The 26,505-nt window shown below is 42.0% G+C and overlaps 1 protein-coding gene across 1 annotated transcript; it reads left to right on the top strand.

The window, feature by feature from the left end:
- The first annotated feature begins 63 nt into the window (after window positions 1–63).
- On the top strand, window positions 64–14,085 carry LSM3 (LSM3 homolog, U6 small nuclear RNA and mRNA degradation associated). The gene is made up of 4 exons (XM_059161857.1): window positions 64–174; window positions 2,957–3,067; window positions 5,664–5,759; window positions 13,680–14,085. Exons 1-4 carry the CDS (start codon window positions 154–156, stop codon window positions 13,758–13,760), a joined length of 309 nt encoding a protein of 102 aa, XP_059017840.1. The 5' UTR covers window positions 64–153; the 3' UTR covers window positions 13,761–14,085.
- The last annotated feature ends 12,420 nt before the right edge of the window (window positions 14,086–26,505 follow it).

Genomic DNA, 26,505 nt, shown 5'->3' with positions numbered 1-26,505 from the left:
CAGCCTCAAATGACCAATACAAACCCTACGAAGCAAGACGGCGCGTAGCAGTATGTTCTCCTTCCGTCGCATTGCGTTTTCACATTTCCGGAGACAATACCGAGGGGCTCGCGTACTCCCGCGAGAGGCGGGAAAGGGCGCAGGGTTTGAAACATGGCGGACGACGTGGACCAGGTGAGTGGGTCCTGAGTCGCTCGCCCCAGGAGGACTTCGCTATGGGTCCTGGCCCCGCTGGGCTTTGCGTACTAGGGCTACCTTCTCCAGCCTCACCGGAAGGTGGCCTGTCATGCCGCCTGTCTCTGGGTTATCACGGCTTTAAGCTGCCTCTTGGTAACCGCGCCCCTTCCGAATTTTGTCTCAGGCCCTGAGATGTTTTCCTTTCCGAAGCCAGCCTGAAAACTAGTTATTCTTCATGTTGTTAACTTCCTTTCTCTTGAATCTCATCTTCGTCTGCAGGGTGAGAAATATTATCCCTGCCTGCCTTACGGATTCTGATAGAAAGCGTGATAATAAGGCTTACTAGTTACGATTATTTTTTTTTTTAAGATTTTATTTATTTGACAGACAGAGATCACAGGTAGGCAGAGGCAGACAGAGAGAGAGGAGGAAGCAGGCTCCCCGCTGAGCAGAGAGCCCGACGCGGGGCTCGATCCCAGGACCCTGGGATTATGACCTGAGCCGAAGGCAGAGGCTTTAACCCTCTGAGCCACCCAGGCACCCCACTAGTTCCGATTATTGAGCGCAGCAGTTTCATCTATCCAACAGATACGTAGTAAACATCGGCTTTATATGGTTAGATACCGTTCTGTGCACCAGAGACACCGGCATTGACGAACATCCCTATCCCCACTTGGAGCTTATATTCTGGGGAATGGCAGATAATAGAAACATGTGCAATAGGTAGGAACTGTAATGTGGTATGAGGAAAACAAGCAAGGAATCGGTCTATAAAATAAGTTGATGGTCCTTCAGGCTTTCTCATCTGCTCTTCTTTTCCCCCAAAATCCTTTTCCTCAGATATATCTGTGGGTGAGGCTGCAACTTAAGTTTTCTCCTGAAATCTCCGCCTCAAGCAGGACTCATGTGGCCGCCTACGTAAAACAGCACTCTTTCTTAGTCGCCTTAATTTTTCTTCATAACATGTTGTTAATATTAAATGTACTCTTCGTTATTCAGTGTTTTATCTTTCCTTCCAGAATATGAGGGGGGGGTTTGTTGGGTTTTTTTGTTTTTTGTTTTTTGTTTTTTTAATTTTTAAAGATTTTACTTGTTAGAGCACAGCAGGGGTAGGGGCAGAGGTAGAGAGAGAAGCTGACTCCCCACTGAGCAGGGAGCCGGTGGTGGGTCATGATCCCAGGACCTGCGATCATGAGGTGAGCTGAAGGCAGATCCTTAACCTACTGAATCCAGGCACCCAGAATATGAGTTCTTTAAAAACAGGAGTTCTGGGCACCGTCCTGACCATCCTGTTTAGAACAGTGCTGGAAACACTGAACAAATAATTTACTGAACAGATGAATTGGTTAATCCTTTGAAATGGCAGTATTTAAAGCTGCAGGAGGAAAAGTATGTGGCTAGTGGGCATTCTAGACTAAGCCTAAAGGAGCACTAGGGCTCTGTGGTGTGTATCTTATAGTATTACTGTATATTTGTTAATATGCCTCTCCCCACTAGAATGAACTTGAGGGCAGGGACTGACCTCTCTATCATCTCGTAGTTGGTTAGCTCTTCCTTAACAAACACCTGTTTTTCTGGGAGTGGGAACTAGTTTGGTTCCCCACCCCCCTCCACACCCCAATCTAGCTTTTTAAGCTGAGAGCCTGTAGCATTCAGTCACATACCTCCACTAGCCAAATGTACTCACTGAAGAAGCACTTCTTGAATAATCTTACCAACTCCTGGCTTCAACCATCGCTTGCATTTGGATGACTCAGAGTCATCTTAGCCCTGATCCGTCACAGTTCTTTAATTGTTAATAACAAGAACCATTTCTAAGTACTCTCAGATTGCCAGGTACTATTTTAAATACATTAAATATGTTGATTTCATATATTAGCTCATTCTACACTCACAAGATATGAAGGGAAGACATGGCTTCCTCATTTTACTAACAGGGAAGCTGATAATTAGAGATGGCATGATTTTTAATCTGAATTCATAAGTATCACAAGATGTCTGTCAGTGGCTCAGTTAGTTAAGCATTTGACTCCTGATTTTGGTTCAGGGTGGGGTCAGATCAAGCTGCAAATGGAGCTGCGCACTGGGCATGAACCCTGCTTAAGATTCTGACTTTCCCTCTGCCCCTCTGTAAGTGACAGCACGTACTGTCTCATAAATTAAGTAATTGAAATACAGGTTTGAATTCATGTAAGTATCAGATTCAGGAGTTGAACCCATACTGCCTGACTTCAAAGCTAGTGCCTTCAACCAGTATTCTGTATATTCATCTTGTGGCCAGTTGGTACCCTAAACTCAACCTTGACCCAAACTGAACCCATAATCTTCCCTCAAACATTCATGTTTCCTTAGCATTCTGACTAGTGTGTGTGGTAATCATTAAGTGGATGTTTTTCAAATCACTGAGTGATATTTGAGGTAAGGCTAAAGTCCCAGAGACTAACTTCCCATAACTGAAATTGGGTTAGGCAGTTTGGATTTTGAGGCAACAAATACAGTGATGATTATTTTGCCATATAACTACTTCCTGTGTATGTATGTTTCAGCCTTCATTTATACAGCACTTACTATGATCCAGGATCTGTTCTAAGCCTTCATACATGTCATTTAAGCCTCACAACAACAGTATTAGATTGGCACTATTATTACTCACATTTTGCATATTCGGAGACTGAGGCATACAGGGGTCAAGTAACCTGCCCACAATCACACAGTATAGCAATGATTTGAACACCGCACTCCCTAGTTCTGTATTACTAAGCCTGTTTTCTTTCATCAGCAACAAACCACCAACACTGTAGAAGAGCCCCTGGATCTCATCAGGCTCAGCCTGGATGAGCGAATTTATGTGAAAATGAGAAATGACAGAGAGCTTCGAGGCAGATTACATGTAAGTAAATTTATTAAATTACCTTGAAATCAGATTATTTCCTTGTCATCCCTTACTAACCCAACCCCTTTGAAATATAAACACTGTCCAGTGTAGAGGAGTATTTTGAGTGTAGATAAGAGAAAGGTAGGTCATCCATATTTGTACAAGCCAAATGGAACTGCATTTTGTTCATGTTTTTAACATGTTTTCCCCTCACAGAAATGATGTGTTTATTAAAGAACATTTTCATTTCTTTCCTTCTGTTTATTTGTAAATAGCATTTACTCTCCATTCTTACTTCAGTGTTCTTTCAGTTACTAACATGTACATAAATTTTTGTTTTCTTGTGACAAAAATTAAATAGCATAGAAGTACATAGAGTGAAAGGTATAATCCCATTTTTTCTTTTGCTAACCACTTAAAAATCAGGTCTGTGGTCTTTCAGATCTTTTCTGTATATTTACACAAATATACATATATATGTGATCACATGCATATATATATGCACTGTATACACCAACTCTAAATAAAAATGGATCTTACTATACATGTTTTTGAGCCCCTTTTTCACTTAATCTTTCTTGGAGATTATTGATCATGAGTGTATATAAATCTTTATTCTTTTTAATGACAGCATAGATTTCTATATGGTAATAGTGGGTTTTTAAGACTGTTCTCTATTTCTTGCTACAAATAATGCTGCGGTATATATCTTTATACATATTTCTTTGTGTGTGTCCGCAAATATTTCTACAGGTTTGGTCCTTTGAAGTGGCGCTATTTATTCAAAAGAGAGTATACTGAACCTTTTGCCCTTTCTTGGCAACTCGTTCGTTTCCTGAGTATATTGTTTTTATTACTGCCATTCTGCCTTAAAGTGATTTAAAATAGCTAGTATTTATTGAGCATTAATTACATGCCAAGTGCATTTATTATAAATGTTTTGTATGGGGGCACCCAAGTAGTTCAATCAGTTACGCGTTCAACTCTTGATTTTGTCTCAGGTCATGATCTCAGGGTCATGGGATTGAGCCACACCTTAGCCTCCACATTCAGCACAGAGTCTGTCCCTCTCCTTCTGCCTCTCCTCCTGCTCTTCTCTCAAATAAATGAATGAAATATTTTTTTTAAGGTTTTATTTATTTATTTGCCAGATCACAAGCAGACAGAGAGGCTGGCAGAGAGAGGGGGAAGCAGGCTCACTGCTGAGCAGGGAGCCTGATGCAGGACTCAATCCCAGGACCCTGAGATCATGACCTGAGCCGAGGGCAGAGGCTTTAACCCACTGAGCCACACAGGTGCCCCTCGAATGAAAAAAATTTTAAAAAATAAATAAATAAGTGTTTTGTCTGCAATACCTCATTTAACCTTTAGAACAATTCTGTGAGGGTAGATACTTATTAATCCTGTTTTGCATTTGAAGAAGCTCAGGCTCAGAAAGGTGAAATTACCTGCTTGAAGTTTAACAGCCAGTAAAGGAAGGGCCAGAATAGGAACTAGGCCTTTTGACTGCAGCCCTACTCTTTTAAGTACTTTGATTTTTACTTTCCATAAAACCTAAAGTGAAGGACCTCCTGTACTTGGAGAGGAAGTAGGGACCTAGGGAGACAGTAGCCTTATACACAGCTAGCTTTACGAGAAGAGGGACCCCCCAGAAATGGAATAGTGGCAATTTTGCCAAGAAAAATAGAATAGCGCTTAATCATGTGGGCCGGTGGCACGTGGACAGGCACTCCCGGTCTGTTATGTTGTCTGAGCTCTCAGAGGTTGCTTCTGTTCCCCGCTAGATTTGATTACCTCTATACTAAATGGCCCTCAAACTTCATGTGTTTGTTTTTTGGCCCTCGTATAGATTTTTGCTCCGTTAGTGTGCTTTGCTACCAGTTCCCCATGTGGCTGATTGGCTGCTTTTATTTTCATACAGTCTGGTCAGCCATTTAATTAATACTGTTACAGGTAAGCCTCAGTGGGTTCTGAATAAGGCCCCTGGAGTTTCACCTTTCAGTAAAATACATGAGCTTTGGAGTTTGGATTGAGGACATCCCTGAATATCAGAATTGCAGCATTTATTGATGGAGTCCACAAGTGCCAAACACAATTTATTTTGGCTAGATTTTCACTGGGCAGGGTGTTGCTCTACTTACTTTACATGGTGGTGGTTAGGACAGGGAGGGTTGAAGGGTAGTATCCTGTGCCTTTGGGAGACTGCAGTGCCATCGTCTTAGCAGTTGAAGAATTTTATTTCCTTTACTGTCTCTTTCCTGTCATGCTGTTCCAGAGGGAATTGAAAGAAATCTACTGAAAAGTGATGAATTTCCCTTTTTTCATAATTAAATATTACAAATGATGTGATTGCCTTGGATGACCAGTAAGGTGGATACTTTAAAAAAAATAATTTCAAGTTATTTTGCGTAAACTCATATAAACAGCTTTGTACTTTTATCAGGTTAATTAAATTATCACTGGAAATAATTTGTGAAGAAACAGTATATTACTAGCAGAGTTATTCTTTGCTTGCATATAAAATTTGTGGTATAAGTATTGTGCAGAAGACCTGTTCATAGTTTCTTAATTTGATTATTAAATTTCTTGGTCCCTCACCTTTCCACTTCAGGCTTATGATCAGCATTTAAATATGATATTGGGAGATGTGGAAGAAACTGTGACTACTATAGAAATTGATGAGGAAACATACGAAGAGATATATAAAGTAAGTCATGCAGTTCTATTCCTCACTTTTAAAATGTCAATTGTTCTTAGTCTCCAGCAGCTTCACACTTACAGGAAGCCTGTCATGATTGGATACCTAATAGGGCTCAGTAAAGTATAGCAATCAAATGTAAAAGCTTTGGGGTCAGACAGACCTGGTTTCTAGTACTGGTCTGGCCATGTCCTATCTAGGATACACTGGGCCAGGGAATTAACTTGGGAGATTTAATTTCCTCATTCTTAAGTGGGAATACTACCACTACCTCATAGGGTTGCCAGGGTTCATGGATACATGAGAGTGTAAGATGCCTATGTATGCTAATATATGAGAGTAATGCTGGACAATGTTGCTAATGTTTGATATGGATCTGAGCTATAAAAACTAAAACTGAGAAATTCTAAAAGTACTCCTTAAAATTAATAGTAAGCCTAGTACATGTTAGCATAAGTAACATTCTTATTTAACAATAACTAAAAATGGTGAGAAGCATCTTTATTGTACCTGTTTGCAAATTTCTTTCATACCTGGCTTATTTGATGACATCTAGATTCTCATACCTTTCTCTGCATTTAATCTGTTATGTATGTTACTGTTGAAGAAAATGCAGCCTCACAGAGAGGTAGTTAGAAAAAGGAGGAGTATTTTTTGTGGATATTCGCCTTTGATGCTATGTTAAAACTCAACAAGTGGTAGTTTCTTAAAGGTTAGATGCCGGATGCCTGGGTGACTCAGTTGGTTAAGCATCTGCCACACATCATAATCCCAGGGTCCTGGGCTGGAGTCCTGCAATGGGCTCCTTGCTCAGTGGGAAGCCTGCTTCTCTTCCTTCAACCACTGCTACTCCCCCTGCTTGTGTGTTCTCTCTCTCTCTCTGACAAATAAATAAAATCTTGAAAAAAGAAAGTTAATTGCATTGTGGCATCTGAGACCATTATCAGTGAACTTCTCATACTCTTATTATATGCAAATTCATTGGTCTACTTTCGTCCTTTCAGCGGATTTGTTACAATGCAGGATTCTGTAACAACAGGCATGACACTTATCATTTGGAAAATATTAGTTTGTGAAGTTATGCAGATCTTCTGAATGTTGGCATATTTCATTGTTCAATATAAAAGAAGAAAATTACACTTAAATCTTCTAAGTATTGGGAAGCCAGTCTGATGCTCCTAGAGCATAGTGGTTTAAAACATAGACTGAGAGTGTAGGACTAGATTTAAATCTTGACTCCTTCGCAGACCAGCTATTTAATTTTATCACACTACCCAACCTGTCTGTGACAAGTGTCCTTACCTATAAAATGGAGTTGGTAATAGGACCCACTTTATACAGCTATTTAGGATTCATTGAAAGGTTATGTGAAAAGCCTTTAGATTAGCAATAGGCACATAGTAAGTGTTCAGTTGTTAGCATTTGTTGGTTTTTGTAGTTCTCCTTTATCCTGGCTTTCTGTCTTCAACCACTGCTGACTCCTTTACAAATTTTCTTCCTTTCTTCCTGTAAACATGGGCTTTTAAATTTTGATCTACGTTTTTTTCCCCTCAGATCCATCATTTAGTCACTATCCTATGTGATAAGCCCGGAGTCCATACCAGTAATCAGTACAGCACCAAAGCTTGGGCTCTTCATAGATCTAGGCTCAAATGTTTGCTGCTGGTGATTAGTTTCATGACCTTAGGCAAGTTAGAGAAACTTCCTAAGCTTCGGAGGCTTCTGTAAAGTGACAACTATGCCCACCTCCCAGGATTACAACAAAATGCACTAAATTTGGTATGTGTAAAGCTCTGGCATGTGGTGATTGTTGGCCATTGTGATTGTGGATAAATCTGTATCTGCAGTTACTTTCCTTTTCTGATCTTCACTCTTTCATATCCAGTATTCTAACTGAAAATATTTTCCCTTTTGATGTTATCTTGAACTCAGTGCCTCTAAAGCTAAATTGCTGGTGTTCTTCACCTTCAAAACAAGTCATTTTCAATTCCCTGTTTCTGTTCACGATTTTCTACTATTTAGACCATAAATTGCAGAATTTTCTTGGACTTCTCTCTTTCAGTCACACTGATCAATAACTAATTAGTTGATTCTTCCTTCATGCTGATTTAAATGTGTCATTTTCTTTCCTATTGCTGTGACTCACTCAGGTATTTCCCTTTATGTCCACCTCCATTTCAGCCCATGCACAACTGAGTGCCAAAGTAACTGTCTCACACAATGCTTTCATTTGTTACATTCATGCTTAGAGACATTTAAAGCTTTTTGTGGCCTATAGAGCAAAGCACAAGTTCAGGCTAGGTTAAGACCCTCTTCAGTGTGATTGAAACTTTCTAGTCTCTTCTCGGATGACTCCTCTGACCATAGTGGTCCACTTGAGTCTTCAAAGTGTGCCCTCTGTAATCCTGCTTCTATTTTTTTTCCCCATAATGTGCCCCCTAACTGGAACGTTGCCCTTTTCTTTTTTTCTGCAAAGCCTGTTTCAAGAACTGCCTCAGTCCCAACTCCTCAGTGACACTTTATCTCTGACCACCTGGGCCTTCTTTCTTCCTTTGGTCATTTCCTCCTTTGGTTGGGTCGTCTAACCTTTGGTACTCTCAGCTGACACTGATCTTACTGACTCTTCATTTCTATAACCCTTTTCATCTTGTGAGCTATTTGATAGCAGAGCCCAGGACATTACTCATACTGTTCCCAGTAGTGCCAAGTTAGCTACAGGTGACGAGTATATGTGCAGATTGTTAGAGGAGTATGGGAGAGGGCAGTAGGAGAGATAACAGAGATAAAGTATAGATCTTCTTAACATACAGTGGGGTTACAGCCTGACAAACCCACTCTAAGTTGAAAATACATTTAATACACCTACCAAACATTGTAGCCTAGCCTAGCCTACCTTAAATGTCTCAGAACACTTACGTTAGCCTGTAGTTGCCCAAAATCATCTACCACAAAGCCTAGTTTTTAATAAAGTGTTGCATAATCCATGTAGTTTATTGAATAAAGTACTGAAAGTGAAAAACAGAATGGTTGTTAAGTATATTGGTTGTTGACCCTCTTGATCATATGGCTGACTGGGAACTGTGGCTGCTGCCACTGCCCAGCATCACGGGAGAGTGTTGTACTGCATATAACTAAGACCAGGAAAAGATCAAAATTCAAATTTTGAAGTACAGTTACTTGTGAATGCTTTTTGCTTTCACAAGTAAAGTCAAAAGATAATAAGTCTAAGAACAAAAAAGAGATAAAAGTAGAGGGAAAATATCCAGGAAGAGAACAGAGAAATGGGGTAAAGGAAACTAAGACATGTTGAATAATTGCTGTGAACCAAAGATTTACAGATTTTATTACATTTAATCCGGTAACAGGCCAGCAGTGTTATTCCAACTTTGTAGCCTAGGAAGCCCAGGTTCAGCTAGGAAGAGATATGGTAAGATTTTCCAATACCAGCCTAACTGCCTTCAAAGCCTGTTGGGTTCATTTCTATGTATTAGGGCCTGGGGCTCAAAGTAGTTGACGATGGAATTGATGGACAGTGGTATCTTCAAGTTAGCAGTATGGCACTAGTTCTTTTGGAGAGCTCAGGAGTAGCTGAGCTAACATGGGTAGACTGCCCGTTCTATAAATCTCTAGGATCTGGCAGACCATGCTCTGTCCCTGCTATGGTGTGCTTTAAAATCTAACTTAGAAAGTGCCCACTATACAGAAAAATTGTGGGTGCCTTGAATGTGAGCAGTTAGGCAAAATAGCTTCAGAGAGATAACACTAGAATATGGACAAGTATTCTGTCATAAGGTAAACTTACTCTAACAGTAAACAAGTGGAAATGGGAGGGATTGGAGAGTTAACCTTTGCTGAATGCTTGCTATATGTCAAGTGCTGTGCCATGCATTTTATATACATCATGTATAATTCTAATAGCTCAGTAAAATAGGCCTAGGTTAAAGCTAATTGGCAGTACTATCTCCAGAAAAGTATATAGTATGCAGTATTTCCCAAACTTAAATAAGCATAGTACTTTTTGCCTTAAGAATGCATATTACTACATAACAGATTACCCCAAAACTTAAAAAGCTTAAAAGCACATACATTTATTACCTCACCATTTCTATAGGTCAGGTGTCTAGACGCAGCATAGCTGGGTCTTCTGCTTCTGGGTCTTTGATGAAGCTACGCAAGGGCTGGAGTCTCATGGAAGAATCTGCTTCCAATCTCATTCACATTGATGTTGGACTGAAAGCCTCCATTTTTGCCATTGGGTCTTCACTACTTGGCAGCTTGCTTCATCAAACCTAGTGAGAGAGTTGGCTAGCAAGATGGAAGTCAACTTTTTTATGGAATCTAATTATGATAGTGACTCCCATTACCTTTGCTGTATTATGTTGGTTAGAAGCAAGGCATAAGTTTCACCCACACTCAAAAGGAGAGGATTTCACAAGGTTGTGAACACCAGGAAGCATGAGGATCATTAAGGGCAATCATAGAAGCTACTTGTCTTGGAAGATGCTGCCATGTTCATTTCTGTTCACTGAATCTCCAGAAAACTATCATTGAATTAATGGAGAATCATTACAGATGAAGTGGATTCCACAGGAAGGGAAGGAACTTTTTAGTTCAGAAATAGGACCTTGTCGCTCTCGGCCCGCAAGAACGACTCGGAGACTCACGTAGCGGCGAACCTTCTTCTTTAATCGCTTTTTTCTTCTCTCCCTTTACCCTCGGCGCATGCGTTTTTATACAGGCAGTGTTAACCAATCAAAATGCAGTGCTCATGCACCTCCCGCGAGAGTGGACCTAAATGAACAGCCAATCATATTCAGTCCCTTACGGCTCTTAGAGTAGGCCTCCTGTACTGGCTCCCGACAGGACCACTGAGTAAGAAATTTAAGTAAAATATATCAATTATTTTGATGAACACGGACTCTTTCACTAAACTTGCTGCCCTTGAACTAAGCATACCTTTTGCAAGTGGAAGGAAACCAGAAGGAATAACTGCTTCATAACAGCAGTCACATGACACTTGTTTCTCAGAGAGTGCTTCTTAGAGTATGCACCTTAAAGCCGGAGCTTTGGCATCACCCTCCACTGTGTTTGAAATGCAAACTCATGGGCCACACCCTGACCTCCTAAATGAGACTCTGGGCTTGGAGCCTAGGAAACTGTCTTAGGAGCTGGTAAAGAGGTGATTCTTTATGCACGATTGAGAGCCACCGTCCTGAGTGTTACAGGGAAGAGTTAGATTACTTTTTCAGTGATAGATAAGTGTACTTGAGTTTAGCATACTAGTAAATATAGAAATTTAGTGAGGGATTCTCCTTTTACGTTAGTTCCAGTACCCAAGAAGCTCGTAAAATGTGGTTTTCACATTTTAAAAAAAGTTATGAAAACACAGTCATCATGAGCACGCTATGAACGTGTACACTGAAGACACAAGAGTTGTGTCTCTCCACGATGTCAGCTTTATTCAGTCACGAAGCAAGGCTAACTTAATTATAAAGCAGGTTCGGGATTCCAAACTCAATGACATTTCACCCCGTGATTAACTTGGCTTCTTACACAGTACACAAAGCAGAACACAAGACAGGCCACACAGCAAACAAGATAACACAGAGGGCCGGAAGTTGACAAACCAAACGCCAAGTGAGTCTGTGGAGGCGCAGTGGAGATAAAAGCTCGTCCAGTCCAGGTCAGCTCTTGGCACTTGCTGCTTCTGATGTTCAGTAAAGGTTCTCAGTTCTGTGTGGAGATCAGTCAGACAGAGAGCCTCTGGCGGCAGCTGCCCTTTTGAAGTGGTCAGACGGAGGGAGGGGCCCTTATCTGAGGCGTCTGGACAGTTTGCTGCAAAATTCCTTCCGTTTTGAAGGCTTTTAATCAGTCTTGGGCCCCTGTACATCTCCTCTGCTTCTGCTTGCTGTCAGTTCTGGGGTATCATCATCTGGTTCTGGTGTCGGTAATATCAGGTAGCTGCAGTCCACTTAAGCTCCTCCTGTCACTGCTTGACGTGGCCCCCCGCGCAACATGAAGGACTCCATCTTGCTCTCTACAACTGCTCTTACTAATGCTTTCTGCCTGGCAGAGGCAGGTATCTACATGTGCTCACTTGTGGTATTCCTAGAACCTAAAAAGAATGAATTAATTACCATTGCCCCTCCCACATCCTCTGTAGCAGAGCAGGGACAGGATAATTGCCCCCTCCTACCCCCCCCCCCCAAAAAAAACCCTCTCTTTGGAATGGAAACAGAGCAGAATCCCCTGGAGAGTTGTTCCTGACCTGGTAGTAAAAGTAATGTCTTTTAGGTCAAGTGTGTCCCATGTGGTATTTGGAACATATTTACACCAAGAAAATTCTTTTCTATTTATGTGGAATTCAAATTTAATTAAGCAGTCTGGGTTTTTTTTTGTTTTGTTTTTTGTTTTGTTTTAGATTTTGAGAGAGAGACAGTGAGAGCGAGCATGAGCGAGGAGAAGGTCAGAGGGAGAAGCAGACTCCCCATGGAGCTGGGAGCCCGATGCGGGACTCCATCCTGGGATTCCAGGATCATGACTTGAGCCGAAGGCAGTCGTCCAACCATCTGAGCCACTCAGGCGTCCCATAAGCAGTCTGTGTTTTTATTTGCTACATCTGGCAACCCTAAGTGGGGGCTGCAGAGTTTTCACAGTCAAGTTCTTGCTTATGGTGGAAGACAAATAGTCAAGGGCTTTTTTAGCCAGGTTTAGTTTCTTTGAATGCAAATTCTTAAAAGCTTAGGACTTCACCTGTGTCTGATCTTTTCACTTGCAGACAGTTCTATGGGCCAGTAACCTCAAAGTTCTTGCCTGTACGTGGCTTGCTGATGCCGCAATTTAGTTTCTTCCCCCTGTTCCTCTCTCTAATTAACATTGACCCTTAACGCCATTTGCCTAAATTTGGGTGGGAAGGCAGCACCCTTAATCTGATCCTTGCCTCAGGGCTGAGTTTGTTTAACTGAGAAGGTTTACTAGGCTTGGTCCTCAAAGCTTTTGTTCTTGTTTATTGTCTATAGTTCTGGATCTAAAGGCAGTTGGCTTTTTGAACCAGTGAATCCTATTTCTTGTAATCTTTGCTTGAAAACCAGCTCAGTCTTGCCTGGGCTTATCTCTTATACTACCCTGCTGAGTGCATCAGCAACTAACATTTGGCTTTTCCAACCTCTTTCCCTAGAACCTTTAGGTTTAGGAGGCCCTTAGACTACTTACCAAGTCATTGCAGGTAACAGTTGTACCCCACGTTTTGCCAAGGCATAAGAGGATTTTAGATATTCGTTAACTGTTTCCTTACTTCCCAAGTCTCAACCTGTAGGCTAGTGCCCCCAGGGTACTCATTCCGCAAGTGTGAGTACAGTGGCACTTGGAAGCACTAGCTAATGACTCAGCACAGCAGAATTTTATTTCTCACCCACATAACAGTCCTGAGTGGAGTTTGAGTTTAGCATAGCTTTCTTCCACATGCTCAGTCAAGGACCCAGGCTTCCTCTGTCCTATGGCCCTGCCATCTTCAGAGTTCATTATCTGAGTCCCATCTAGTCATGTGGGGAAGACCACAGAGAGGCATTCATAAAAGGTTAATGGGTCAGTCACTTGTGTTTTCTTCCAATTTGTTAAAACCCAATCCTATGGCTGCACCTGGTTGCAGGGGAACATGAGTAATGTAGCTGTGTGCCAGGAAGGGGAAGAGAATGGATTTTGGTGGATAGCTCCACTCTGCCCCAATTGTTGACGTCTAGAAGAAACAAGTAAACAGTTAATTCAATGGTTCATTGTGCTACAAAGGTAAGTAAGTGGTCAGGTTTTCAAATCAATTTGTGTTATGGTGAATCTATGTTATTTTTTGTTTTGTTTTCAAATTTCTCAAAAAATAAAAATGCTACTATGTATTTGTTATAAATGTGTTGTGTTTTTGTTTTCCTCTTCCAGTCAACAAAACGGAATATTCCGATGCTTTTTGTCCGGGGAGATGGTGTTGTACTAGTTGCCCCTCCATTAAGAGTTGGCTGAAACAAAGAATTTATCGTGTCTGGAATATAGGAGTTTTTGTATGATTGCCTCTTTAAATGTAGAAGACATTCAAAAGAGAAACCTGCGTAAATTTGGATATTAAGAAGTGACCAAGGATTCTTCCACTCCTGAAATGAGTTGATTTACAGATAACTCAAAAATTCTGCACGCTAACGGGCATTTTAATTTTTTTTCCAGTGCTTTCAATAAATGTGATCGCCAAGATGCAGAACTCTTTTCAGGAAGTAATTTGTTCTGTTGTTTTCTCAGACAATTTCTGGGTTTGCTTTTCTTTTAAATTAAACTTGTTTCCTTTTTTGATACATATTTTTTTTCATGCAGTCTCCTGTCTTGTGAATTCTTTAAGCACACATCTTACATTGACTTTATTTGTACACATTTATCTGTGCATGCACTAGGTTTGAGACACCAAGGGGAGTATTGAAAACTACAGTTTTGCCAATATGTGTCCTTCCTTGAGTCTTCTGGGTAGGCAGTTCTTTAAACCAAGAATTGGGAGGACAGGGAGATAAGTGCTGATGTAATAATGCATATATAGGATGTCATAAGAGCACAGAGAAGAGAGCCCAAAGAACATGTTGAGTGGGCAGGTGGCTGTGGGGGAGGTATCATGCCATTGTAAATGTTAATGTGGCCATGAACTGTGAAGCATGATTTCTGTTACTTCTGCTCAGTCTGACTGATCTCTAAGGTCAGGCTCTGGTAGTTATACACCAGTGTGGTTCAGCTTGGCCCTCTCTACCAATGCTGCCCATATATTAAGACTCACAGAAAATTTTTCCCCTCTTGGATCACAGGCCATTATTGGTGACAGGTCTACAACAACATACCTGAGTTGCACAATAAAACAAAGCTCCTTTTATTTCTAGCTTCAGTCAGCAGTTCATGCTTGAAAGGGAAAGAGGAAAGTATGTATGTTTTGCAGTCTCTAAAACTTTATTTATGCAGGAATTAGAACTTGACATCCTCTACTTAGTAGGTTGTACCATTTTGAACTGTAGAAAATCTGATAATGTGGATGGCTTGCCTGTAAATATGCTGGATGTGTGTTTGTTAATCTATTACCCAGCACGATTTGCTAATTACGCACAATATTTTAAGCCATGTGCAGGAAGGACACTTTGGTTAAACATTGTGTAAAAAGATTTTATTTTCATTATTTATTGTACTTGTCCCTACAAGTTAATGGAAGGGGGAAGACAAGTGTGGGCAAGCTGGCAGGTTTTATCTTATGTGAATAGACAAGAGAGAACCTTCCTTTGCTTCTGCTTACCCCCACAATGTGTCCTTGGGCTTCAGTATTCCGGGAGGTAACCTGTTTACATTAGCCTGTTCAGTATGGGAAAAAATGGGACCTGTGCTTCTGGTGGTAGCAAATGGCCGATCCTTTGGATCACCCTTTCCTAGTAGAACTCTTGCCTAGATGATGATCTAGGATGATTACCATAATGTACTGAACGAAGTATACCTGGCAAAAGTGGTTTGTGTGTGTATCCCTATTTAGTCTTTATGACAACTCTCCTACAGAATGTTACAAGACAGTGAAACTTAAAGAGCTCGTGTTGCTTGCCTGTGGTCCTATAGCTAGCATGGGGCAGTAGGTGTGAATCTGCTGGGCTCTTATCAAGCATTTTTGTGGACACCCCTGGCTCTGGGTAGTATATTGCACCTAATGCCCACCACAGCCCTGACATGACTGGCCATCTGGTCCTCTTGCTCTGCCACGCCGTCTAGTTCTTTCCAGGGCTGTGTTTATTTTAGTGGCTTCTGATATCCATGATTAGACCGTGGATACTTCTGTTCTTGATCATCTTTCTCCTTTTTTCCTAGAAGTGATAGATTATACTAGAACTTTTGGCAGTGAGGGGTGTTGTTCACATACCAAGGTTTCTAGAAACCGTGGGCCTTTAAAGTCACACTGCTGCCGTCATGTGCCAGTAAGACTCAGCTGCAACATAACAAACATCCACCCACCTCCTGGCTGCTAAGATACAGGGAGAGGGACCATAAAAGATCAGCTGCAGGATAACCACTTACATGTTACCAGACAGAGGAAAAGGAGGCAGTGTGCGTTTGGGGAGCACTTTCGTGGTTCTTGCTACCTACCTGGAGGGTTGATGTCCGCACTCATTCTGCAACAGGGACAGCTCAAGCAGCATCCTGACACAGCCCTCATCAAGGCTGCACAGTGCTGCCCTCTGAGGGCTTACACAATATGAGGGCACCCTGGAGCCATGCCTTGGACTCACATTCCGCACAGCACTCTGAGCTCCAGCCAGCTGGACATCCTGTGGTCATTGGAGCTGGTGATGAGGTTTCTGCAACACGGTGTCACATAGCTCAAGAGGAGCCTTCTGACCATCTCTCCTTTGGAAGTCTCTCCAGCAGATGCCATACTTAGATCCCTGTCTTGGTGGTTTCCTGAAGGAGATTGTTACGAATTGTCATTGCTTCCTACAAAGGAAGATGGACAGACAAAATATAGGACCATGCATTTATCTTTGAGATGAAATGTGCCCAAATTGAAACCCAAGTAACTCAAGTATCTCGAGTTAGATTAAAATCATTAGGTACAAGTGGACAATTTTCATACATTTCAAATAGTGGTTTTTTTTTAAAGATCTGCATAAACTCTTCCTGTACCCCAAGGGAGAAACTGGTTTCATACACCCTTTTATTACAAAAATACCTATTACCCACAATGCATTTAGCCTATAGTCAGGAGAGGAATATTCCACTGGGAGTGTTTGCCAGCCAGGGAGCAATGCTCACCTGTGTTGAACCAGGAAAAGAACTGGAAATTCCAGGAGTCATTCTGGCAGAATCAAGAGGCCCAGGTGGTGTTTCTGCCACTCAGTTCCAATGAACTATATGGACAAGCGCTACCCTGTAGCAGAGCAGGCTTACAACCTACCAGCCAATAGCAGTGGTCTCACTCTCAGTTGGTTCATGTGCAGGTCCACAGCCAGTCATCATTGTCATGAGAATGTAGGGCTCTGACAGGCCTGAGCCACACCCCCATACTGGAAATAAGCAAGATTAGCCCTACCTGAGCCCTATGGCCTGTGCATAAAAGGGGTAGTTCTCTAAAGGGAACCTGAGGAAAGGGTGGATGGGAGCTGAGGACAAAAAATGCCTGTTAGATAGAGGTGACTTATAGTCTCCTAATTTATGGACAAAAGACTCCTTTAATTTACTTGATAACTGGTAAGATTTCTTGGAACACACCCTAGAGTGGACACCCTGATTTGAAGCCATTGCTCTGGAATCTAGTAGGAGGTCCTGGATCCTGAAGGGAAGTCAGCATGGGTGGAGCTTAGACTTATTCCATGACTGGGCCTGATGATAGCTGGAGTCTCCTCTGGGAGTTAGGTGTGGTGGGAACTGCCACACAGGAGGGTATTGGGCTGAGTGGAGGTACTGGAGTCCTTGGAGCTCTGAAGCAGGTGGGTTACTTGTAGGATGTGAGTGAAGTACACAGCCCCACAAGACAGGTGGCTGCTTAAGAGCAGGGACAGTGTACCCACAACCCCTGGCATGGGACCTGGCCAAGAGTTTGTCTTCAGTAAATGCTAAATGAGTCATTGAGTCACAGGAAAACCAGTGACAACACCCTGGGTGGAAGGAGCAAATGGTACTATTTTCTCTCCAGCTTTATGGCGGTATTATTGAAAAAATTACAAGACTCATAAAATGCTTGTGGGATTTGATAGATGTATACATTGTGAAAGGACTGTCACCATGTAGTTAAGTGACACATCCATCACCTCACAGTTTTTTTGTTTCATTTATTTGTTTGGGGGTTTTGTTGTTTTTTGTTGGTGGTGAGAACATTTAAGTTCTCTCTGAGCACGTTGCAGTTATACAATATAGGGTCATCAATTCTAGTTACCATGTATTACATTAGATCCTCAGACCTTACTCACCCTTACCAGCCTCTCCCTATTTCCCCAACCCCAGCCCCTGAAAACCATTATTCTAATCTCCAAAGGTTTGATTTCTTTCTTTCTTTTAAGTTCCACATATAAGTGGTACCATGTAGTATTTGTCTTTGGCTTATTTCACTTAGTGTAACTCCCTCAAGGTCTACCCATGTTTCAAATGAAAGGATTTCCATTTATGGCTGATTAATACACACACACACACACATATACACATATACATATACACCACAATTTCTTTATCTGTTCATGGCAAATAACACTTCCAAGGTGAACTTGGCACACTTTTCCAGATGTTGTGATGTCCTCCATATAACTGGACAATGCTTCCCACTTCTTTGCCCCAGTCATCTTGTCTCCATTACCATTTACCTGAGAATAACAGTATGTGCCAACTATAGACACCAAACTAGTTATCAATTTACATGGAAAACTAACACCAAGAAATGAGGAAGCCAAGGCCAAGTGTTTTAAATTCCTTTTAGATCCATTGCTCACTTTTAATACCCAGAGCATGTAGATTCTTATTTTCTTGGCTGCTTCTCGAAGCTTGCTGGATGTGGAAGCAACATGCCCCACTACAGTTCCTGGTATTGATGACCCCAGAGAAATTCTTTTCTTGGCTCCCATCCCACCCACCTACAAGCCTGTGGGGATCTGGGCTCTGGATGTTGACAGCATCTCCACAGAGTTGCCCTTGGTGGGTAGGAAAACTAACCAGAGAGTCTGGAAGTGTGGTAGAGTCATAAACCTGGCTTTAAATTCTAGCTGTGCCATGTACCAGCTAGGCAAATTATATATGCCTGAAGCTGTAAGCTGTAAGGACTGGAGAGCATTTATATAAATGGCCTAGGATAGTGCCTGGAATGTCCCTTGACACATCACACACACCAGTTGCAGAAACCACAGAAGTGGAGACTGTATTGGAGGCCAGTTCCGTTTTCTAAGGTCACTCATTCATCTTAGTCCAACTATCCCCACTCTTTTTCTCCCTAGATAGTTTGCAGGAGGATCATGAATGTGAAATAATTTAATTCAATCAATTAAAAATTGTTATCAAAGTCTACTAACTGCCAGGCTCTGTCAATAGAGGACCAAACAAAACAAAATGAGTACACAATGCTAAGTGCTACGAAAGACATGGATGGTAAGGAAAAGGAGCATGACAGTAGCAGGGAAGAAGGCAGAATATCAGGGAGGCTCAGAGAAAGGTTGTCCAACCAGGTAACATTTGAGCAGACATCTGCAGAGCTAGAGGGAGCTGGCCCCGTTGGGAATTGGCAAAAATTGGTCCAGGCAACTGGAACCCATGCAGAAGCTCTGAGGCAAGAACAGAGGGTCAGCAAGGAGGCCAGTAGGTGGGAGGAGAGTGAGCCGAGGAGATGAGGTCAGAGAGGGACCAGATCCCAGCGACCTCAATGGTCCAGGTGTAATTCAGCACCTTCGTTGTACACATGGGGAGGAAGAGGCCAAGATTGAAAAAGACCTGCCGACCACCACAAGCAAGTCCAAGCTAATCTAGTTCTAGAACCTCAACTTATGCCCCTGTGTGACTCACTCTGGCAAGCGCTGCTCACACTGTAGTCCTTGGAGTTACCCAAGGTTTAATTTGTGCAGCAGTACAGGGTCCCCTAACTTCTACTTGCGTGCTACGTCACATCCTTTCTTTCTTTTTTTTTTTTTTTTCTTCTTATCCAAAATGTGTTTCTTGGGATGGTTTTCCACTCATCTTGGTTCAGAAGGCTGCCTGTGTCTGAAGCAGCAACCTTCTGCAAGACTTGTCTTTCCTCCCGTGAGCTGGCAGAGGAGAGTGGAGCAACTACTGTTTGTGCCCAGCTACAGAGGGCGGTGACTTAAGAGCATGCTGGGCTCTTCCTTCCCTGAAGTGTAGGAACTGGGGCTGGCACTTGTGTTTTTCTTCTTCTCTTCTGGAGAGGGATGAAGGAGATCTTTACAAGAGGCATGTTCTTGTGGGAGGTCATCACTGCCAGCAAGGTCATTCTCCTTTTCAAAGGAAGAGGTCTTCCTGCTGAGGGTCAGCTGCCATTTAGTCCCTGTAGGAGCTAGTAGGCCATCTCCACCAAGGGCAAAATGATGGTGCTCTCTCCCCTTCAGTTGGGAAAAGACAGAGTTAGAAATCAAAAATAGGACTTGGCTCTCATCTCCTGTTCTGCTAATTTTGGGGGTCCTTTTAGCCTTTCGAGTCTCCATTCCTCACCCAAAGGGAAATTCAGGGGAGAGTTTTACCCCTGAGGGACTTGTAGTTGAGCAGCTTCCAGAGGAGCCAGGGCACCGAAACTTACCTATCTTGATTGTCAACACCAGGTGGCACTGCACTCTACGCTTTTCAACTGCAACTCTTCTTGGTTTGCAGTGTGTGTTAATACTGGCCAGCAAAGTCTGTGCCATTTATTTTCTTAACTCTAAACAGTTTGTGGAATTCCAACGAAGGAAAGAAAACAACATGCTGTTTAGGCCCCGGGGAGCAAGCTGTAAGGTGAAATGCCATTCTGATTGTGCCCACATCCTGTCAAGCTAAAATGAGATTGTCGACAAGGCCACATTCTAGATGAGATGGCTGTTGTCAGCTCTCTGTCCTTTGCGTGTAGTTGACTGGCGGCTGGAGAGCGCTTTGGTCAGGGTTTGAGGCCGGATGCTACCCCTCCGCAGAGCAGATTCTTTTACCTGCTCGAAGCCTCAGTGTCTTCATCTGTACCGTGTCCTTTCAGTTCAAACTTTGCGTTATGGAGGAAGGCCTGGGATAATTCTGTTACTAATGAGCCCAAGTGTGGAGTCTTGATAAATTCTTGGTAACAGTATCTGAAAGCCAGTCAATTGTGTACTAGGTAAAGAATACAGATTTGGAGTCAAGAAATTTTGTGTTCTCATTCCAGCACCACTACTTACTAGTTGAATAACAGACTCAGCCTCTCTGATCCTTTCTTCCTCCATGACATGAGGACCACGGCAGTACCCACTTCCCAAAGAGGGGCTGCAGCTTAACAGACATCCAAGCTCAGGGCCTGGCATACAGTAGGAGTTCAGTATATCATCGTTTCCTTTCATTAAACCAGGGTCTCCATATAATGTGCTTCCTTTCTCCTCCTGCCTTTCAGGCCTCTGTGGTTGGCCTATAGTGCAAAAAGACTACTTGTAAATACTTATCTGTCTTTATAACAAGGATCAAAGTCCTTTTTATGAGTCCATAGTTTCTACCTTGCTGAGTCCACTATGTTTAAAAACTAATCTCAGTGATCTCTTCTCACATTGTTTTTCCTTTATTGGCTTTTCCAGTCTGAGGATTGCTAGAAACTGGGTCAGATAAAAGCTGATCATGATAAGTGTTTGGAAATCAGGTGAGAAGGCCAGAGGACTTCACTTTTGCAGAGTCTTGACCCACCCTGTCCTTGGTTCTCAGGAGTGTTTTTCACAGTTCAACATTAGGATATAAGAGAAATACGTGGAACCAGTTTGGTGAGCAAGGTCACCCAAAAATATCACGAGATGATGACATCACTGTCAGCTCCTGCCCAGGAAAAACCCAGGGCTCAAATGATGGAGGGAAAGGGCAGGTCATCTTCATGGCAGGTTGACAGGGTTAGCTGCAGGCCACCATCAAATATCAGGCCTGGGAGTGTTGCTAAAAATTACCCAGGGGCCACACCTGCCTTTGCTCAGTTTGCCCTGGGCAGCTATGCTGCCCTCACATGCTCAGGACAACAGAGTATCACCAACAGGTTTTTTTCCATTTCCTAGAAGAAAGGTTACCAACTGCCAGAATGAAAATAGAATGTGAATTGTGTCACAGGAATCCTGTCCAATCCAAGCACACTCATATTGTGCAATGGCCTTGAGGGGATAGAACAGATAAGCAAAATCTCAAAGTTATTATCACTTTGTTGGACTTGACATCTCAGAAGGCCCCTCGCCATCCTCTCTCTACAGGCTAGTTATGTTTCTGCAATGCTATGTGTCAAGTGAATCATGTTTTTAGTGCCCTAGAGGGACACTAGTACTTAGGTCAACTTGACGCAAAAACCCTCACATCAAGAATCTTTGTGGCTCCCTGTATCTCTCTATGTCAAATAAATAAATAAAAATCTTTAAAAAAAAAAAAAAAAAGAATCTTGGTGTTAAAGTGAGTAGTTTTTCCCAACTTTGTCCCTTTACCAAGTTCATGGTTCTATATATTTTCTTTTCTCTTCTTCTCATTATTGGTTTAAATTCTACTATATTATTCTTAATGGTATGTGATAGTTTTCCATGTAGTAGTGAAATACTATGGTAACCTGAAGAGCAAGTAAAAATTTAACAAATTGAAGAATTTGGTATTTTGCAGATTTGTCTTTCACATATATGATGAATATTATTTTTTAAATTGTGGTAAAAAAAAACACATAACATAAAATTTACCATCTTAATCATTTTTAAGCAGTAGTGTTAGGTATATTCACATTGTTGTGCAATATTCATTGGTTTTCTTGAAGCAAAGCACTCCTATATGTCTTTATCCATAGAGACATCCTCTATCTGCCAGGTCCTTCTCCAGTGACATAATACTTTATTATTGTGCCTGAACTTACCTTTCAAGGATTTCAAAACCTTGGACAGTAATTCTAAACACAATTCATGGGCAATACTTAAAATGTGTGTGGGGAGCATGTAGAGAAGGCTGTGAAGCCATTTCATATTTTATTTGTCACAAGCCAAACTGATTTGGGTAGAAGGGCCTGGCAGGAGAGCTGGCCACAAGACTGTTGGATGAAGGTCATGATTAAAGCATTCAGGTCATATCATCCTTCCTTAAAGCCTCCATGGCTTCCCATCTCACCACAGAAACTTCTGCAGTCTGACCCATCTCATTCCTTCCTGAACCCATCCCTGCCTACCTCTCTGACTTTACCTCCTTCTGCTCAGCCACACCAGCCTCCTTGATGTCCCTCAAAAATGTCAAGGTTAATCCTTCTTAAAGGCCTTTGTATTTACCCCTACCTGTTCTAGAACAATCTTCTGAACTTTTGCTAAGCAACAGAACCACTTATAACCACTTATAACATTCTCAGTGCCCAAGCCACATCTTACACCAATTAAGTCATAATCTCTGGGGCCTTAAGGGCCAGTATTTAAGAAACAAAAGAACAAAAACAAAACAGAACAACCCAGAAATTCCAATATGCAGCCACATTTGAGAACCAGTGTCTAGATTAGTGTTTCTCAAAGTGTCCCAGATCAGCAGTAGCAGCATCACCTGGGAACTTGTTAGAAGTGCCGATTCTCCATCTCCACATAGGGAATGAGAAACTTTGGCAGTAGAGCACAGGAATACGTATTTTAACAGATCCTCCATGTGATTCCAAAGCATGCCTTGGTTTGAGAACCATTGCCCTACATCTTTGGTGCTCAAGATGTGGCTTATGGATCAGTTGTGTCAATATCACCTGGAAGTTCTTTAGAAGAGCAGAATTTCTGATACCATCCCAGTTCATAACCCAACCAACTGAATAAGAATCTGTACTTTTAACTTTATCCCCGATGACTCCTAGGCACATTAAAGTTTGTGAAGCTTTCTATGTCTGTCCCCTGAGAGAGCCTAGGAGCAATGACACACTGGTAGTAGGAGCCCGCCTGGCGCCTAGATTCTAAATCTCAGATTCTAAATACCTTTTAACATCGAAGGGAACTGGGCTCATTAGAGAAAAGGCTGATTTCAGGCCTAGTGCCAGGAAGGTGCAAGATGAGCCTGAAATATCTTGTGCCAGAAAGCAAGGCAATTCTTGAGGGTGATGCAACATGTCAGAAAGACACAGGAGTCAGTTGCAAAGGGCTCTCACAAGCCAAATCTGAGAAGAATCTGATAGCAGTGGATTATAACCTATTGAATAAAATAAAAATGGATAAGTTCATGGTGTTATAAAGAAATAGATGATTGTATAGATAAGAGAGATAGGAGGAAAAACTCTTCTTTGCAATAGAGTGTTAACTAACAGGGGTAGAAGGAAAGATGGGTAAGAAAACCATTTGTGAATGCTAAAACTAATGGGTGAAAGTTTGAGGAACAAGAATGTTTACATTCTAAAAGTACCTCCCCACAAATGACTTGGTTACAGAAGGAAAATAGTAGCGTGGTATGGAGAAACCTGGCAGAGACCACCTTCATCCAACAGTCAAATTTAACATCACCCATATTGGGATGGACCAAAATGCACTGAGGAGGACATGGCATTACTTCTGCCAAAAAGGCATTAATTGAATCTACTCCTCAAGAATCATCAAGAAACCCAAGGGGAACATTCCACAAAATAACTGGCCTGCACTCTTAAGAAATGTCAAGATTGGGACGCCTGGGTGGCTCAGTTGGTTAAGCAGCTGCCTTCGGCTCAGGTCATGATCCCAGCGTCCTGGGATCGAGTCCCACATCAGGCTCCTTGCTCAGCAGGGAGCCTGCTTCTGCCTCTGCCTCTGCCTGCCATTCTGTCTGCCTGTGCTCGCTCTCTCCCCCCCTCTCTCTCTCTGATAAATAAATAAAATCTTAAAAAAAAAAAAAAAAAGAAATGTCAAGGTCAAGAAAGACAGCAGCTAAGGAATTGTTCCAGATTAAAGGAGACTAAAGAGTCATGAGAATTACATGCAGTATGTGATCCTGGACCTGGAAAAATGTATGTAATTTCAAAAAGTTATTGTTGGAGAAACCAACGAAATTTAAATACAGATGGTGGTTATGTAAGAGAATGTTCGTTATTTTAGGAAATACATCCTGAAGTATAGGGTTACAGGGCTGTGTGTTTGCATTATGAACTCTCAAACAGTTCTGAAAAAGTATGTGTGTATGTGTAAAAGTATGTGTATATATTATATATTTATACAGAGGAGGAGAAGGGAGAGAGCATGGGGCAAACATTAACTATTGGTGCCTCTAGAAGATGAGAGTTTCTTGTACTTTTTTGGAACTTTTCCGTAAGTTTGAAATTATATCAAAATAAAAATCATGCCCCCAACCTTGAAAAAAGACCTATGGGAACAAACACCAAAATAAACCTAGGAAAAAGCAGTGTTCCAGAACGCTTGCTTATAAATTTAGTATGACTCTGTCCTTCCAGTCATTCAGATCTCTGTTCCTCTGTTACCTTGTCAGAGGAGCCCTGGTTGGTCCCCTCCTCTAACATAGCCCCCAACCACCACTGTCAGACCCTGTCCATCATATTACCTGCTTTCTTACTCTCATAGCACTTTGTTAGCATGTAAAATTATCCTTGTTCATGTATTTGTCCTCTCCTTTATTTTCTGCCCCCACTAGAATGTAAACTTTGTAAGTATAGACATCTTTTTTCTGTCTTAATACATCCCCCAATAGAGTGCCTAACATGTAAGAGGCACCTTGGAGATTTATGTTCCATGAATGAACAACCAAACAGATCTTTACTCAATATCTGAGTCTCCATTTTTTCATCTGCAGGACAAGGGGGCTCTATAATTCAAAACCCAGACTCCTTCCCAGCCCTGACACTAACAGAGTCTGGCAATGTAAGAGTTTAGTGAGCATCTAAAATGTCCTAGGCTTTTTTTTTTTTTTAATATTTTTTTTTAGACATAATCTTTGTACCCAGCATGGGGCTCAAACTCATAACCCTGAGATCGCAAATCGCATGTCCTACTGACTGAGCCAGCCAGACACCCTGAAGATGCCCTAGGCTTTTATTGACAGGCTCTCACTTAACCTCCACAATAATCCTGCAGCACTGGTGATGGTACCCTTGTTCCACTGATTCATTTGACAGATGTGGACTGAGTGCCAGTTGCCTACGAGGTACAAAGGAAACAGTAATTAACACAGCAGTCCCCCGCCCTAGTCCCATGTAGCATGCTGCATTTACAAGAGCTGACTGAGAAAACCAAGGCTCAGAAAGGTTGCCCAAGTTGTTGTAGTCACACAGCCAGCACAGGGACAGCTGGGAAGGTGACCAACATCTCGGTCCAAAGCCCAAGCTCTCCAATTACTGCTGACAAGCCACCTCAAGGGAAGGAAGTTTCTGTGAGTCAGCCCACTCCTCAGGTAGCTCCCTCAGAGCTGTCACACCACCTATGTCCTGTGACCTCGACGCTAATTCTCACAGTGCCCCTTTCATCGGCACGGAAACAGAGCGTGCTATATCTTAGCTATTGCTGATTACATTTTTGATCATTCCATAGCCTCTTGGTCCCATTTACTTCAGATAAGCAAGAGCCTGTTCTGCTTCACTGGCCAAAGGTCAAGATAAATTCAGCCGAAGAAATCCTCTAAGTTGGAGATGTGATCAAATAGCCTTGCCAGAAAAATAACTGAAAAAGCAAAAACTCAGAAACAAAATTAAAACCCACTTCAAAGAATGTTTAATGAAGAGACTGAGCATGAAGAATTAAAACAATGTAAGGGAGTGGGAAAACTTCCTGAAGGGTGTTTAATTTTTCTTCAGCTCATTGATCCTTTCCCTCCTTGAAAGCTTTCTTTGCCAATTAATCACTCAACTCATTACCAGGCCCTGTTTCCCTGTTTATAATTTTCAGCCTCAAGAATCCCTCTGTAAGGACCACAGTAAATTTTCCTGGTTAGCAAGACAAACATTTGTCTTAGAGGATCAATTACTATGCTGGGAGGTCTCAAATTCCTGGGATTTAGTGCATGCTTTTGCCCTTGATTTGTTGGGTGACCTTCGTTTCTCTGCCTTGGTTTCTGAAACTACACAAGGAAAACAATGTTACCCCCTGAGTCGTGTCCTGAAATTGCTCTGGGTTCCCTGTTGGAAAGT

The sequence above is a fragment of the Mustela lutreola genome, chromosome 2 (genome assembly GCF_030435805.1).
Source record: "Mustela lutreola isolate mMusLut2 chromosome 2, mMusLut2.pri, whole genome shotgun sequence".
NCBI classification, from domain to species: domain Eukaryota; kingdom Metazoa; phylum Chordata; class Mammalia; order Carnivora; family Mustelidae; genus Mustela; species Mustela lutreola.
Note: the sequence above shows the minus strand (reverse complement) of the source record. Positions and strands in the feature narration are given on the sequence as shown.

What these genes read in the sequence shown, in the direction of transcription:
- LSM3 (XM_059161857.1), top strand. Translation starts at nt 154, where the DNA reads ATGGCGGACGACGTGGACCAG. An exon ending in TGGCGGACGACGTGGACCAG is followed by an intron (nt 175 to 2,956) that starts GTGAGTGGGTCC and finishes TTCTTTCATCAG; the next exon opens with CAACAAACCACCAACACTGT. An exon ending in AGCTTCGAGGCAGATTACAT is followed by an intron (nt 3,068 to 5,663) that starts GTAAGTAAATTT and finishes TTTCCACTTCAG; the next exon opens with GCTTATGATCAGCATTTAAA.